Source organism: Stigmatopora nigra, chromosome 10 (assembly GCF_051989575.1).
Source record: "Stigmatopora nigra isolate UIUO_SnigA chromosome 10, RoL_Snig_1.1, whole genome shotgun sequence".
NCBI classification, from domain to species: Eukaryota; Metazoa; Chordata; class Actinopteri; order Syngnathiformes; family Syngnathidae; genus Stigmatopora; species Stigmatopora nigra.
The window spans coordinates 10836040-10852022 of NC_135517.1; the positions used below are offsets into that span (position 1 = coordinate 10836040).

Below are 15983 nucleotides of genomic sequence, written 5' to 3' on the forward strand. Positions count from 1 at the left end.
CAGCTCTGTCAACCAGTAATCTGACCTAGGAGGATAAGCAGCCTAATGAGTTGGGAAACTTTTATTTCTGTCTCCCCCAAAGGGAAAATAAGACTATAGTTGATTGGTTTCACTAACTCATTGGTTACCGTTGACAGTGATAGCGAATGAATTAATAGTTCTTTAAATTACAGTGTCAAACTCATCTTTGTCGGGGGTCACTTTGTAGTTCTTGTTTGCTTTGGATGACCACCTGCCAATCTTTTTGCACTCGTATGAGACCAAAGTGCCAATGCAAGTTTCTCAAGCTTATTCAACAATCCATTTGTAGCTTTTCTAAAAATTCACTGTTACCGGTGTGTTTCTCTTCTCAGTTTTCCTGTCTTTAGTTTATCCTTAACTTGGAAGCCTGGCCTGACCCGACCCAAACCCGAAGTAATGATTAGAATTCGAGTTGGGTCAGGCCGGGTTCGGTCTCGGGCTAAAGATCTCACTTCTAACTTCCACTGCTTTTTACTTGAGATTTGCACACCAAAGTGCATGAAAAGGAACAAAGTCCAAGAACATTTCACCCTCCGCCAATATTAATGAAAACTTAAAAAAAAAAAATTACAAGGCTGATTGTCAGCTCAGCAGGTTTACAGCTTCGAAAATGAGTCTTTTCTGAATACTTTAATTCAATTAAAAGCTGATTTGCCGTCCGTATTCTCAGCAGTCGACATCGGCAAAAGCTTTTGTTCCGTCTGTCTTCTGCATGTTTGGTGAATTGTTTTACCTGTCTGTTTTATTTAATACTGCATGACACGCACCCCCGCATTTTTAACTCCCGCCGTTACGCTTCTTTTAGTATCACTGGGAGGTTTTTAACTGCGGAATATACTTTTTTATGAGGCGCAATCTGCATAGCGCCTTTGAACCTAAGTGGATTACCCAAATGTGGAGCAAACTGTATGAATCATTGGAATTTCATAGGGGCCTGGACCTCGTGGATTTATGTCTGCCGCACTCGCTTTTTTAACTCTTTGATGTAGTTCTCCGTGCGGTGCCTTGAAAAAAGGACGATTTTGGGTGCGCCACGTCTAACTGAATTGAGGATTCACGCTATATCTGGGTGTTGGAGTGCCAAAGCAATTACTTCATGCCTGAGAGAATGAACAAGTTTGTTGCCTGTGCCTCTTCTTGTTCAAAAAACAAGCTTGTTTTTGAAGTTATCAGCCAGTGTCTTCAAATGCTGGTGGTTAAATCATAAAGAATAATAATAGAGAGAAGAAAAGTTCGTTTATATACTGGTGCAGTAGAAAGACTTGTTTTATCGAAGGGAAAAGTCACTGAATCACTTATAGTGTCTGATGCCTTTCAGAAATACAAAAATACCACAGATGTAATGTTATTTAGCGGTCTGCTACAGTGTTAATGAAAAAATGTCTTGCTCAGTGTGGCTTTGCAGCTAACAGATGCGTTAGGTGCTTAGCAACAATGCTAAAGATATCTTGACAGCGTTCATGTTTAGCTATACACAAGCAAAGGGGCCCTCCTGCCTGGGCGAGGTTGTTATTGCGCGTGTTTTGTTAATCTATTTGCGTAATGAAACCATGAATGGGTGACACAGGAACGCCAGATTTAAATAATGCAGATGACTTGAACCAATTGCCTGAATCAAACCAGGAGAGACGTGCCTTTTGCCCAGAAGACGGCACTGCCGCTGCCACAATCAGAATCTTCTTTTAGAAGAAAACAGTCTTTTCTGGTGTGGAGAGGGGAGTTAGTCGCTAATTTTTGCAACAGCAGATCTCATGTGCATCAAAAAAGACTGTACCCTAACATGATTTGAATGGAAGCTTGGGAAAATTCCCACACAACAATCTCTGTTACACCGACACAGATTCACTGATGGGTCTTCTGAGTTGCATGGACACTCTCGACTTCTCTGACAATTAACCAAATCCCTGATCTGTTGACCGTGCATGTTAGCCAAGTCTCTTGAATCAAAAGAGTTTGAAAACCCATTTGCACAGTTCGCCCCAGTTCACGTACAAACAGTACACTAAACATTCCCCGTATTATGGTTCCATAAATCGCAAGCCCTCAACATTGTAACGGTTGTTTTTAGTGCCGTGTTCAGAGTTACGTACTGCAAGAAATTCTAATAATTACCTCAATCAATCACTCGAATTTAATCGCTTTTCCAAATGGTGAAGTAGCCTTGAGGATCCTTGAACCGCTCTGTGCCAGTGACAGATGTACGGATATTTACTCCGTTCGCCAAGTTCAATGACAAAACATTTACCCATCAAGTTCTAAAGTCGGCAAGTAAGGCAACTGAAGTGGGGGCTTATGTTGGGGAAGTAAAAAGTACAACTGCTTCCAAATAACCATCAACTAAGTACAAGTAGTTTCTTCACACATTCCGTGTTGTCTTTTTACGATGACTGAGAACTGTCAGGTATTTACTGGACTGTAAGTCACACTACCAACAATTTAGTGTGTTCAACTAGCCTAAAATGCTTGTTTTCTGTTTTTGGGGGGATTTTTTAGGTAACCACAGTACCCATACAAAACCCACGAGGGAACGGGAAGAACAAAAATGATCCACACAATAAATCCAGAGTCTGAACACTACATCTCAGAAGTGTGAGGAAGACGGGCTAACCACTCAAGCATTGTACCGCCTGACATATGCCACACTAATATAGATTCTTACAAAATAGGACTATGGCAAAAATAGGACTCAAAATACGGGTGTTTTGAGTTATGAGTGTGGTCATTAAACAACTTTACTATACCTGAAGGGCCTTTTTTGTCCAAAACAAGTAAATAAATAAATAAAAACTAGAATATTGTTGCAACTCTGTAGATGTATCCAATTTGTATTCTTATAGAAGTTTTCATTAAATAGGTTCAAGCCTGTATTTCAAAGTAAACATTCATGAACTAGTTGCGCTTAGGAGTTTTTACATGATGAGTTCTACTGAGTGTGTATGCATCTAAATTCAGTCATTTTATTATGAGATGAAGAAAAAGAAGAGACTTTTTTGGCCTTTTGTTGCTTGCATGTGCATGACTCAGCATCCCAGTAGTGTCGTTATGTGGCCATAAAATAGTCTAATGCGAGTGCAGTCTCCCTGTGTCATATTATGTAACGGGCCTATTGATATTCGGGCCTGACTTTCAGGTCGTCTTCAGTTTCTAATTTTACGGCGTATATTCCGACGCAGTCCCAGCCAAAGAATACTAAGTACTAGGCTTAACATGAAAGATTTCTGTTTCCTGCTTTCTTCACCTTTTCGTCATCTATGGTTCCTCTAATGCGGACTCGCCTGCCGTATTGATGTTTTATGATTTAACTTGTGGTCATATTCATAATGCTGACATCGTTGTTATCACTCATCAAGAAGTGAAATATTTTTAGAACCAAAACATTATCTGTTATTATCATATCTTTGTGACCTAAAAATAATCTGAAATAAAATAAAGGGGAAATGAACAAAGTGTTTTCTTAATGGTACATAAAACAAATCCTGTGGTTAATTATGGCCTGCTTTGTATTTAAATGCCGTAATTTTCACATGAAAAATAATCACATTAATCAAAACTCTGGTGAAAAAGTATTTTTGGTAAAATACATACATAGTCAAGTGTTTTTTGTCCATAATTTTTTGGATAGTGGATTTCCCCATTGAGGGATCAATAAAGTATAGTGATAAACAAAAGTATATTTCTTAAAGCGTAACGTGTGTTGATAAAAAAATGAACCCAGAAAATCAAAAGCAGTTAGTGAAAACACAACAAAAGCATAAATAACTTATAAGAGTTCAAAAATAATTTTGATTAACTGCTACATTCCACTACAAGTATCTGAAACTGAAGCATACAAGTAAACATATGCATTACTTTCCTTCTTCCACTTTATTTGTACTACTGTAGCTGTCATACTTTCTTTGATTGCGCTCATTTTTCACAGAACTAATATGATTCAAAGGCAAGACAACTAGAAAAAAGGGCTGTTTATATAATCTAGTGGGCGAATATTGTTTTTTCTGGGTTTTTTTCCCCTATGTTATGCCTTAGATTTGCATTTTTTTCTGTCATCAAGTACAACTAAAAAGCCATGTTTGAATTTCCAAGAGATAAGAAAACAAGAGTCGCGTCTACACTAAAGCTTCATGCAATAGTGGATTTCATCCCAACTTGATGGTTGCACACACCCGCGTTTAACCTGAATGTTTGTCAGAGTCTTTCTCAGAATACACATACATTCTAATTAGGATTACCATGATCCACATGAAATCCAAGTCCAGCTCTATTGGGGCTCAGTATTGAGAGGCCAGTATATCCTTGATATAATAATTATATTCTACCTCTTCCTATTGTCTGTGCTAATCGCAAGGGTGACAATCAAACAATTGATTGAACATGCATGTGGGGCAGTATGGCTAACAAGCGTGTCCCAGCTGTCAGTCGCACCACTGAATCCTTCAGCTTCACCTGGCCGCCACGGGAGAAAGATACTGCCGTGAAATGGCAATCAAAACGACATTGCCCATCGCCAACAGAGATCTCATTTAGTACAGGATGGTGCAAAGGAGAGTTGATTCAGTGAAGCTTTTCGACGCCAGAACCCTATTAAAACGTTCCTGTTATGTTGCGGGTCAAACTGACCTGTGTTAGTTTGAGAATGACACTAAGGGATGGTATGTTTGTTGAATTTCAACACTGATTTTTAAACCTAAAATGTGAAGTTTGGTTGTATATGCTTTTGACCTTGAACAAGAAGGTGGATTGTGGGTGGAGAGCCGGAGAAAAAGATTTTATTTTACCAAAAAGACTGGCACATTTCAATAAAATTTCAAGGGCTACCACTGCCTTTCATAACCGTCACCCACATCATTCAGGTGAAAGAAGGAAAACCAATGTATATATAGGAAATCAACTAAAGAAAAAGGGATAAACAGGAATAAATAAGTGTCTTTGCAATACTCTTAATTAATTCTGGTAGTGAGTAAGCAACTCATTCCCTGTAATCAACATTCACTTTGAGCAATGTGATTCCGTAGAAGGAAAAGGGAAAACAATATGGACTTTTTAGCTCCAGCTGACAAACCGAAAACATATTGACAGCGTCAAATAATAAACAACCCAAACAAATCTACTGTTTGGAGAAAGATTATTTGCTCTGAAAACACTAGCCTTTCGGTGCCTTGCATCTTTAGTTGGAAACAGAAAAACAAGGTTGTACAAGGGAAAATGAACACACAACAACTATGTAAGGTGAACAATTTTGCTGTTGTATTATTACAACGAATATAGATATTTTTTCCATTAAAGCTCAAGAATTCGCAGTGAATGACTAACTCATTGTAAAAATAATCAAGCCCAGCCCTTGCCCAATCAAAATGGATTGGAATCCCATTCAGCCTTAATGGCAACATACAAATAAATTCACTTTTATTTGGACTCTCGAACTGCAACAGTTCTATTTTTAAATGTTTAAAATGAGGCCCAAAATGACCGACGCACGCATCTCATGGCGGTCATTAATCAGCGTTCCCAAACACGTCGTTTGCGACGGTGAGCGCTATCGATCGTCTGAAGGGGGCGCTGGGCGTCATGCCAGTCCTCGTTAGTGGTCTATGTCCTTTCGCCTTACGAGGTGTCTTATCTCCTTCCTCTTGATGTGATTCTAACTCACGGCAGGCCTAAGTGCTTTAATAGAACCGTATTGATCACCCACACTAACGCACACACCGGACCTTTCACCTGCCTACACTGCTGGTGCTATACGTTCACACTTGAGAGCCAACGCTTTGTTCTTTATCAGCCTGACAGGGTCACTATGGTGCTTTGACACACACACACACACCTTACTCCCATGCTTTGTCAAAGTATCCTTGAGGAAAACATTGACCGATCAGTTTCGCCATCGACCTTCGCGATGAACCTCCGTTGTCACGTATTCGCGTTTCGCGGAAAACTGTGTGAAGAGGAAATAAAAGACGTGCGTGTGAAACCAGGGAGACCTTTGAATAATTGATGGCTCTTGTCGTTGAACATCATCGCAAAGGTCTCTCCCGCCAAATACTGCAATGATGCTCTCAATTTGCTACCTACAAATTCCTCCTGCCCTAAAGATAAATAAATAAACAAAGAAAGTACCGTATTTTTCGGACTATAAGTCGCAGCAGGTAGAGAATACAAATATAAGACACTGGAGTATAAGACGCACAGGCTAAGAAGGCATCAGGGTATTTTTAAATAACTATAGGCTAAAAAAAAAAAAAACATTAAAGACAGGTAGTGGTCAGAGTAAAAGAAGTAAAAAAATCAGTCATCCTTTCCAAACTATGATAAAAGTGCCATTTAAATTCCAGAAAATATGATATTTTCCAACTAAAGGTGGCTCCAGCCAAAGAATGCACGATGAATAACCTTTTCGGACAAAAAGGGACTAAAAATGTGTGTTGATTCTGTGCAGGTGTCAGCACTTAAGAGTGGAAGAGCACTTGCGGAATTCACTTCACAATTTTAGATCAAATGTGTAACACATTAACAGGTTATCCTCAGTATTAGCATTATTCTGTTACAAAATAACAGATTTTTAGCAATTTGAACATGAGATTTTGCCTCAACCTTAAAAAAAAGAATGATCCATAATACATGACTGGAAACTTTTTTAGTGCTATTGATGATGCTTGATGTACAAATATCTTTTCATCTGTTTGTAGTGAATTTAAATAGGTTTGTCACTAGTAGTTTTATGGTCTTGGTCATGCTTCAATAAGTTCTGGTCTTAGGAAACTCAGACAGTTTGTACTTGCCACACTCAGACTTTCCCTTCCTTCATTCTTTTCAAACTAAGTTCAGTATAGTACAACTCAAACCAAATGCAAATATACATATAAAATAGCTTTCATTTTAGAACATAACATTAATCTTATTTCACCTCCTCGCAAACTTTCTTCCCAGAAAATTGCCTTCAGTGATTTGAATTTGATGTGTGAATATTTAAATAAATGGAAGTTCCCACTAGCTATTTGACTCCACTAAACGATGCGGCGCGGCTTTCTGCACTAACGCAGATTTGTCTTCATGCTTTTTAATGAATCTTATCTTTTACAAGTTTTTTCTTTAGCGCTGTCATCTTCTTTTTTTTTCTTTTACAGTACCATTCTACTGCAGTGGGTTCTTTTGTCTATGTCCAGACTTAATTCTGGCAGCATTTGTTTTTCTTTCCCCAGCGAGTGATTTACAACAACGATCTCTGCTCCCTGCACCTGTCGTCCGTTCGCCTCGCTCCCCCGCTTCGCATTTGAATATTCCCTCCACGCCGTTGCGACTTTCGGCAAATTAACTTTGACCAGAGGGTGTGCCGGTAGCTGAAAGATAATCAGAGCAAGGGCAAACACTCCGACCTGGTGTTTATTCATTTATTTGCCGACTTATTTTCGCATCAGCGAGTCGGCCGACGAGGCGTAAAGGCGCCCGCCTTTGACGTGAGTGCGAACGGGCGTTGTATCGACCGCAATGTTTTTAATGTTTCAAATGAGATCTCGCCATTGGCGGTTAATGGGAAGACGGGAGTTGTGCCGCAATTTCGTTTTCAAATCAAGATCCCGATTGAAAATCTTTACAAGTGTAATGAAGTTTCCTCTCAACTGTTTGAATAACGTCTCAAAGATACATTTTTCTCGACTCGGTTTAGCCTTTCGTGCCAACATTTGGAAACAAACAAGGGTTGCAATGAATATAAAAGAGCTGTATCGATATTTGATTTCACACACATCAGTGAGTAGGTTTGTCTAACTGACACTCTAATGCTTTTTCACCTACAGCAGTTAGTCCACTGGAAGAGATGTGGTTGTAAATGTATAAATCATGTATAAATTATGGACAGGTCGGCCTTAAATTTGCCAGTGAACATCTAAATTACTCTGAGAGAAAGTGCTGCGCTCAGATAAAACCAAAGTTTACTTATTTGGCATCAACTCGACTTACCTTGGATTTTTTTTTTCCAGTGCAATCCAAAGAACATTATTCACATTGATTCATCAGTCTGTTCTCATTAATTTACAACAGCATGTTTAACACTTGCATTCTTTCCCCATTCATTTCTATTGATTTTGAACATGGACTTACCAAAACAGCCATTGATTGATTTGTCCATCCAAACCAGGAACTGAGCCATTATCAACAGAGAGTGACCTGGGAATGCCCTAAAATGAGAAGAAATTGACATAAGAATGCATCAAAATAAAAAAAAACTTGGGAAATAGTCATAGTAACCTAAGAATTCCCCAAAATCCCCCTATATCAACAGTAAATTAGCCAGAAACAAGTACAAGTGACCAAAATTAGTTGCAAAATGACCAGGAAACACCTGAAAATGACCAGGAAAGAGACGGAAATCTTCACAAATCAACAGAAAGTTACCTCAAGAAGACTGCAAGTTGCCAAAATCATCAAAAAATTAAGAAGTAACCTGGTAATGACTCAAAAGCAACAGAAAGTGACCCTAAACTAATGTCAGTATGCAATATGTCATGGTTGGAATACTTAGATTGTCATTGGGTGCGTGGGCATGTAAGGAAGTGACCTAGAAATGCCTGAAAATAAAGCATAAGTTAACAGGAAATGTCCCCAAAGCATCCCATGCAATTTATCCAGAAATCAAATTCTCTAGTTATCAGTTGTTGTCAGTGATGCAGATAATTTTCGTTATGATAGGAGTGAAGTTGTACATAATTGCAAACTTTAGAGAGAGCATATTATGGAAAATTGACTTTTTAATTGCTTGTTTATAAATAGCTGTGTCTCTGGAGTGCATGACCACCCCTGAAGTGTGAAATTAAACAAGCAAGTAAATCTTTTGTGAGCTGCCTGTGCCTAAAAATGTGTTTGGGAGCCAACTGTTCACACTTTGAAGGACTGTCACAAAACAGGTTGCCTCATTTACACCCTGTTTCTGCACCCATAACAAAGATTGGTGAAGATTGGTCAATCATAAGCAAAATCAGCTCGAAAAGCGCGTAACCCGTAACTCAAGTTTAGAACCAAATAAACACGATTATACTCAAAAGTGCAATAGACAAAGCTTTGAGTCTTATCCTTGACTTTTTACCCCTCATTTTTCATATCAGTAAATTTTTTGAAATACAAAGCACAGTGCAATCCAGTTGGTGAAGGTCATCTTGGACACGCCTTCTCTGTGAATAAAGCCCTTGTAATGGATCTAATTAAACCACGCAGGTGCCCCTAATGTCTTGTTGCGCTCCCTTAAAGGGAAGAATGTACATCTCCTTGGCCAAAAGGTCACGGGGTCATTCGAAAAGCCGACACTGAAGGATACCTTGCCGAGCGGGAGCCGGACTGGATTCCCCCACACGGGGAATGACCTGGATTCCAACCGGTTGTGCTGTTGGAAAACCGTGCCGAGAAATGACTCGGTGGCCCTTGCAGAGGTCTCTCGATACGAAAGGGGGTCGAAGTTCGACCTTCCTTCACTCCACGAGAGCAGATTAAAGTAGCGCCAGCTGCTCGTCCACAGACAAATCGCTTCTCAATGGCGCAATTGTATTGAACATTTCCTCGACGTGTGTTTGCGGTGCGCCGTGTGAACTCCTCAGGTGTGCATGCATAATGCATGGGGTCTTGCTGAGCACGTTTCTGTGTATTCAACAATGAAAGCATTGCACAGTCATGTGGGAGATGAGCACTACAGTCAGGGTTTGTTTTTTTTCCTTTTCTCGTGATCCAAACACTGCTGCTTGGTCAGCGTCTCAGTGTGATGCGATAACAGTGGTGCTGTTCCAGACAAAGCAGACAGTTTTTCTTCCATTCTGGGCAAGAATGACACCTTTTTTAAAAAGAAATGCTGTGTTCAAGAAATAGTAAATGCGAAAAATGTTGTTGATCATCTTTTGTAGGAGACGAGTCCTTTCAAATCACTTGGAAAACACTTATTGTCAATCACAAATACCTTGACTGTAATCTTTTGTACACATGCTACCTATTATCGTCTTCCAAGCTTGAATTCTAATATCTGTCATTTGCTTTTGTCATAGTTCACGTGAAGGCAGGAACGTGCGAAGTGATTGCGGCGCACCGATGCTGCAACAAGAACAAGATAGAGGAGCGATCGCAGACCGTCAAATGCTCCTGTTTCCCGGGACAAGTGGCTGGAACCACGAGGGCGGCTCCCTCTTGTGTGGATGGTAAAAAAAATGCTATTTTTCTAGTTCTTGCTAAAGAGTAAGATTCGATATGATTAAAAAAACCCGCAACAATGCAGTTCGATTTCATTGTTTGGGCTTCGGGCCATAAATAGAGATCAGTTGATTCAGCCAGCACTTGCTGGTTGAAGCTGGAATGGCCCACCGGAGGAGACAGCATCCAGACTGGGTCATTTAATATCAAGTCAATTGTGGCCTCTGTTGCAAGTGAATCAATCTATAACTCAACTTGCCTCTGACAGCAGCTTCCTCCGTGTTGACACGTGTCTAGTCGCTATGGGAAGCACTTTGACGGGCTCGGAGGCTCGCAGCCAACACGGCTTGCTTTCCCTTTACGACTTTTGCTGCACATTTAAAACATTTTTTTTTTATGTGCCTGACAATGTGTTGACCGAGAAAGTTATTGACAAAAGCTTTAACTTTAACATTTTTCTGTCCATTGTTGCAACGTGAGTAATTGTAAATCAATTTTGATGTCAAATGAAATTGCATTTTGTTTTGTTTGTTTCTAGGCATTGTAATATTATGAGAATGAAGTCATAAAATGGCAAAACAAAACTATTACTAGAGAAAAGTTGTAATACGACAAGTGAGATAAAAGTCATATCGTGCATCTTATTGTTATGTTGCCAGAAAAAAAATAATGTAGTTACATAACTTAGTTTTACAAAATTAAAGACATAATATTATGAGGAAAAAGTTGAGATATTTACATTTACAGGGTCCCATTTTCCACATTAAAAAGATCGATAGCAAATTCAAAAAATTTGGATCTAATCAACCCCAATTGGCCATTTTTTCACATGTCTTACAATGCTTTTAACAGTAAAGTTACTGGGGAAAAAAAGCTTTAGATTTTGCATTTTTCTACCCAGCCTCCATTGTTGCACAGAAGTGGTGGTGCCAAATGCATCCCTGCATGGATGGCGAAGAGTGCAAAGTGCTGCCGGACTTTAAAGGTTGGAGCTGCAGTACGGGCAACAAAGTCAAGACCACCAAGGTGGGCTTTTCTCTGTGGACTGTATATGAGTCGTAGAGATTTTTGCGCAAATATGAATAAGTTTGCTGCTATAGCAGTTTACTGGAAATTAGTGGCATTGGTCAGCTGCCAAAAGTACAACTTAATTTTAACGTTTTTCCTCACTAAATAGTCCAATTATATTTTTGATATAGTGTGTTTCTATGGCAGTTTAAGGATTCATAATTCTAGTTTATGTCATTTCAGCTATAGGACTGTTTCTTACACCAATTAGATTTCAAATTTACCATCTACATTCATGTTTTTATCTAAATATTCATTCAGAACCGTTTGAGAAAAATGTATTTCTGTTTTAAATTCTGGCATTCTATTACAGTATTAACTATGGATCTAAATTACCCAAATCACCAATTTCATAATGAGATAATCTTGTATCTATTGATCAAATTCTGACACAAATGGATTACACTAAACTGGACTTTAGTCGAATTATTATTTATGCAAGTGCACATTTAAAACAAAACATTCAAACACTAAAGCAATTTTATCAAATTTAGTTCCCAAAACATTTCACATACCTGAATGAATAACATTCTTCTAAAAAAAAAAGAAGTGTGAACGATGACGATAGTTTAACATTACCGCAGTATGATTGAAAGTTTCCCACAGAAGGTATTAAGAGCACACCTGGCCACTGATTTGATTCATCATGAAGAAAACAACTTTGCAACAGAGAGGAGCAGTGTATCATTTTACAAAATCGAAAAAATGGAAACTGTGTCGTATCCGACTCTATCACAACTTTCATGAGGTGTTTTGAGTGTTAAATGAGATGTGGAATCATGCGACACTCAAGAAGTTCCTAAACAGAAAGGCAATTATCACATATCAGGAAGCGCTGGAGGGTGCGACTGCGACTTGGAATGGAATTAGGACGAAGATTGAGGGCCGGCCTTAGCCATCCTTCACCCCCTCGCACTACTCCGCTCCGTGTTTGACTCACCAAACGCTGTCGCCGAGCCGCCTCGTCCATTATTCATGTCTACAGGAGACCCGGACGGAGCCGAGTCTTTTTATTTTAGCCGGGTTAATAATTCAGGCTCTCCCACAACGCCACGAGGGGAAAGCAGAAACACGGCTGGAGACAAGTAAGGTGGCCCGAGAAGAACTCATCACAAGCACAATGACTCAGTGAATGTGCTGAACATTTTTCATCAAGAGAATGGCAGACAAGGACACCATTGATGTGGTTACGGATTTGCTTACCATTTTCAATGTGTGGCAAGATCCACTGAATGGTATAAGTAAGGGAGCATTTAGTCAGGGGTCCAATTGCGGTGTATATATCTCAGACCCATGGGCAAAAGCCACAACATACAGTGCTATCTCTACTTACAAATGCTTCAATATACACAATTTCAAAGTTCCAAAACCCTTTGATATACCAAAAACTGTTCCAATATACGAAAAAAAGACCTAGGTTACAAAATCTCCCTAAACGTCAATACATTTTCTGTATCCGTTGTTTTATTTTGAAATGGTCACGGTAGCATTGTGTTCTGACTGACTTCACTCCGCTGGCCTCCCATTGGCTGTCTCCCAACAACTCCCAATGTGGTTTTTTTTTAGCCTAACATTAGCTTCTTCCTTGCATCTGCACGAACAGAAAACATTTTTGCATGCTTGGTAATCATTTTTACACATGAATTAATCATGTTCTCTAATGTTTCCATGTTTATCACATCTTAACTTTGAAATTGGAACACTTTGATCATTTTTAAAGGGTTTAGTTGGTCATTTTTTTAAGGACCGTGGAGCAAATTACAGAATTGTGTCCATCTAAATGTCACCTCTATTAGGTCATCTTAGTCTAAATTAGCAATTCACCTCATGTCCCAAAATCATCATTACAGCATGTTCGGGAAGCACAAATTCCTTTCTCCCTGAATCCCTCGTACTCCATTCTCAGTACCGGTGACCGGCAATGATGTCATGTCCCAGTGCTCGCTCCCTATCAATCAGAGCACAGAAGGCCAAAGACGCTTCAAGTTTTTGGCACTTGACAACAGCAATGATGACGCTCAGTGAGTGTGGATGCTCACAAGTGATTGCTTTTCGCTCTTAAGTGCGGGAAAAATATGTGGACCCCAACACTCTCACACCTGCCTGGGTTTTCGGAAGCAATATTAACAAGAAGTGAAGGCGACCGCAGGCCTTTTTTTGTGCACACGCTCAGACCTTGGAAACAAGATCATTCTGAGCTTAGGTGACTTTTCGTGTTGAAAATGACTTTAATCTCAGAAACAAACACAGAGTTCCCACTGATGGCAATCCAATCATAATAAACTGGCAAAGTTTACTCCACTACCAACTAAAAATTGAAATTTAATTGAAAAGTAAACAATAATTTTAAAGGATTCAAAAAAGAGGAAATGAATAGTACATTCTAATTATTTATCTTTTAAATGTATTTTTACCAATATTTTATATTTTCTACTTTCTTGATAATGCAAATTATTTAAACGCATTGAAAACTGTCAAATTGACAAAAATAAGGTGGGAATAGTCCAAATCAGTTACATCATAGAAATTATGAATTTGAGAATTGTAAAATCTTAACATAACTAAAAATATATATATTTCAGTGTGGGTTTAGTTGGCTTGAATAATGTCAACGGTGTTTCACAGGGCTCAATCTTAAATCCCCTACTCATCACTATTTATTTATTTCTTAATCTTTGATCAAGTTTCTCTAAACACCAAACTAATTCACTGCCCATGGCGGCATTAATCATCTAATCTATTTGAACCCTTTCAACTGGTAGCAAGAGTAAGCCATGTAAACACCGTGACCATCCCAGAACATTCATTTTGTTTCTTCTCCTATCTGGCTTGGCTTAAAATAAAATACATAAATGGATCTAATGCCTGCATTCTTGGAGGCGATATTCATATGATGGATTGCTAGTGAAAATCCTTTTTTTTTTTTACCACCATTGATTCTTTTTATAGCCTATTAAGTCTTGACTGGAGGCTCACGTTGGTGATATGAATTGAGACGCTCTGACAATATTTAACAGTATTAAAAGACGCTGTCACTCCTGCAGAGTTGGGTGTTTGTCAACAGGACCTGCAAACTGCTAATTTTACATTCTGATTTTCTGTACTTCAGAAGAAGTGTCAGTACTCATGTCACCTCTGCAGAGTTGGGTGTTTGTCAACAGGACCTGCAAACTGCTAATTTTACATTCTGATTTTCTGTACTTCAGAAGAAGTGTCAGTACTCATGTCACCTCTGCTGAGTTGGGTGTTTTCCAGGTCTTTGGACCTCCACCAGTGCAAAGTGTCACGTGCGCTCCCGAAGCCGCTTAGATACGTCAAACCCCAAAGAGCTCTGGTCTTCTCGGCCCTACCCCTTTGTGTGATTACTCACAGATAACCCTCACAGCGACACCCCCATCGCGCCGGGTCTCGCCTTTGCCGCATCTCGCCTTTGCCGCATCTCCCGCCTTCTATCGCAAGTGCAGCCGGAGGAGAAAAATCACCTTTTTTTTTTTTTTTTTCTTCGCACCGTTCCCAAAGTGAAAATGAGATGGCGCATCCCAACACAGCAATCTCTGTCTTGTGCTTTGGATGATCACACTTTGGCAGAAACGTGCATTGCCTTCGGAAGGGCAGCATCTGCTACTGTAACGACGATAAATATTTACACAGCCGGAACTGCAGAGCTAATGTAATACATCTCTTTCAACAAGTATGGCTTTGATTATACGTCGATTGATAGAAAGAAAACTTGTTTCGGTTGACGCAGAGACAATTTGACCTTAGACAAGCCTTTGAGTGCGCAAACATTTTTTTTTTTGCAGAATTCTATTAAAATATAATCTTGATGTATGTGGGGCATATTTTAAAGCGAAAGGATGAAATTCAGCGTGTTTGCAATGTATATCAAAACAGGTTACATTTGAATATTTATGTAAGGTTTTAATGCAGCCTCGCAAAAAAATCTAGGCGAATCCTGTTAATCCTCCTTGCTTATGGATGGAAGGTATAAACTGTGGCATTATGTCTGCTTTCTCTGGCTGCCAAACGAATCTATCTACAGCAAAAGACATCCGAAGGTGCCAGATGGTAAAGAATGCACCGTGGAAAGGGCCCACATTTGGCAGGTGTTTCTTGTGTGCACTGTGAATGCAGCAAAATGATTAAATCTATGGAATGGATCGGAGGTTCACCCATTACGGTTGTGCTACAGTGCATTAGATTATTATTATTTGTATTTATTTATTTATTCTTAACAATTGTTGGTTTTGTCCACAGGTGAGTCTATAATGTAACACCCGCATGAAAGGGGAAACTGGGAACGATTATCCGCTTAAGAACTAACAGTAAAACGTTAGCATTCATAGCCAGTTTTTTATGTATTTATTTTTTATTTTCCAAGATGAGCCACCAATATGCTTTTCTATTCTAATTGGCTGACAGAGAACAGGTGGAGATGAGAAGCCAACGAGTCGACAATACAAGAACAGGAGCCATTCTAGACATAACAAAAAAAATCATAATATAGATGATACTCTCGCCCTAAGAGGTGTCAGTTCATCGACGATAACCACTTCATTTAATTTTAACATAGTGAACTGCTAATGAATTTACTAGTCAACTGAATTTGTCAGATCAAAAATCAATCACAAATTCCTCCTGCACCAAACGCATAAAAAGTTCCAAAGTATCTATCAACGCCAGTCTCGTCAAATGTCAAGTGGATTTCTTCCCCTCCTTACAATGATTGCAAACTG

At 39.2% G+C, this 15983-nt stretch overlaps 2 protein-coding genes across 3 annotated transcripts in view; one reads left to right on the plus strand and one right to left on the minus strand.

Moving 5' to 3' along the window:
• ppm1j (protein phosphatase, Mg2+/Mn2+ dependent, 1J) overlaps nucleotides 1–15983 on the minus strand; it is a 148079-nt gene that overhangs the window by 52612 nt on the left and 79484 nt on the right. Inside the window, exon 7 of the mRNA XM_077726762.1 lies at nucleotides 8113–8189. The gene's annotated coding sequence lies outside the window, so the exon portion shown is untranslated. The remainder of the gene's footprint in view (nucleotides 1–8112; nucleotides 8190–15983) is intronic.
• Nucleotides 1–15983, plus strand: part of tafa3a (TAFA chemokine like family member 3a) — a 59122-nt gene that overhangs the window by 41514 nt on the left and 1625 nt on the right. For both annotated transcript variants that reach the window (XM_077726767.1, XM_077726766.1), the window contains exons 3-4: nucleotides 10038–10187; nucleotides 11081–11205. In XM_077726767.1, coding sequence (XP_077582893.1) covers nucleotides 10038–10187; nucleotides 11081–11205 — 275 coding nt within the window. The remainder of the gene's footprint in view (nucleotides 1–10037; nucleotides 10188–11080; nucleotides 11206–15983) is intronic.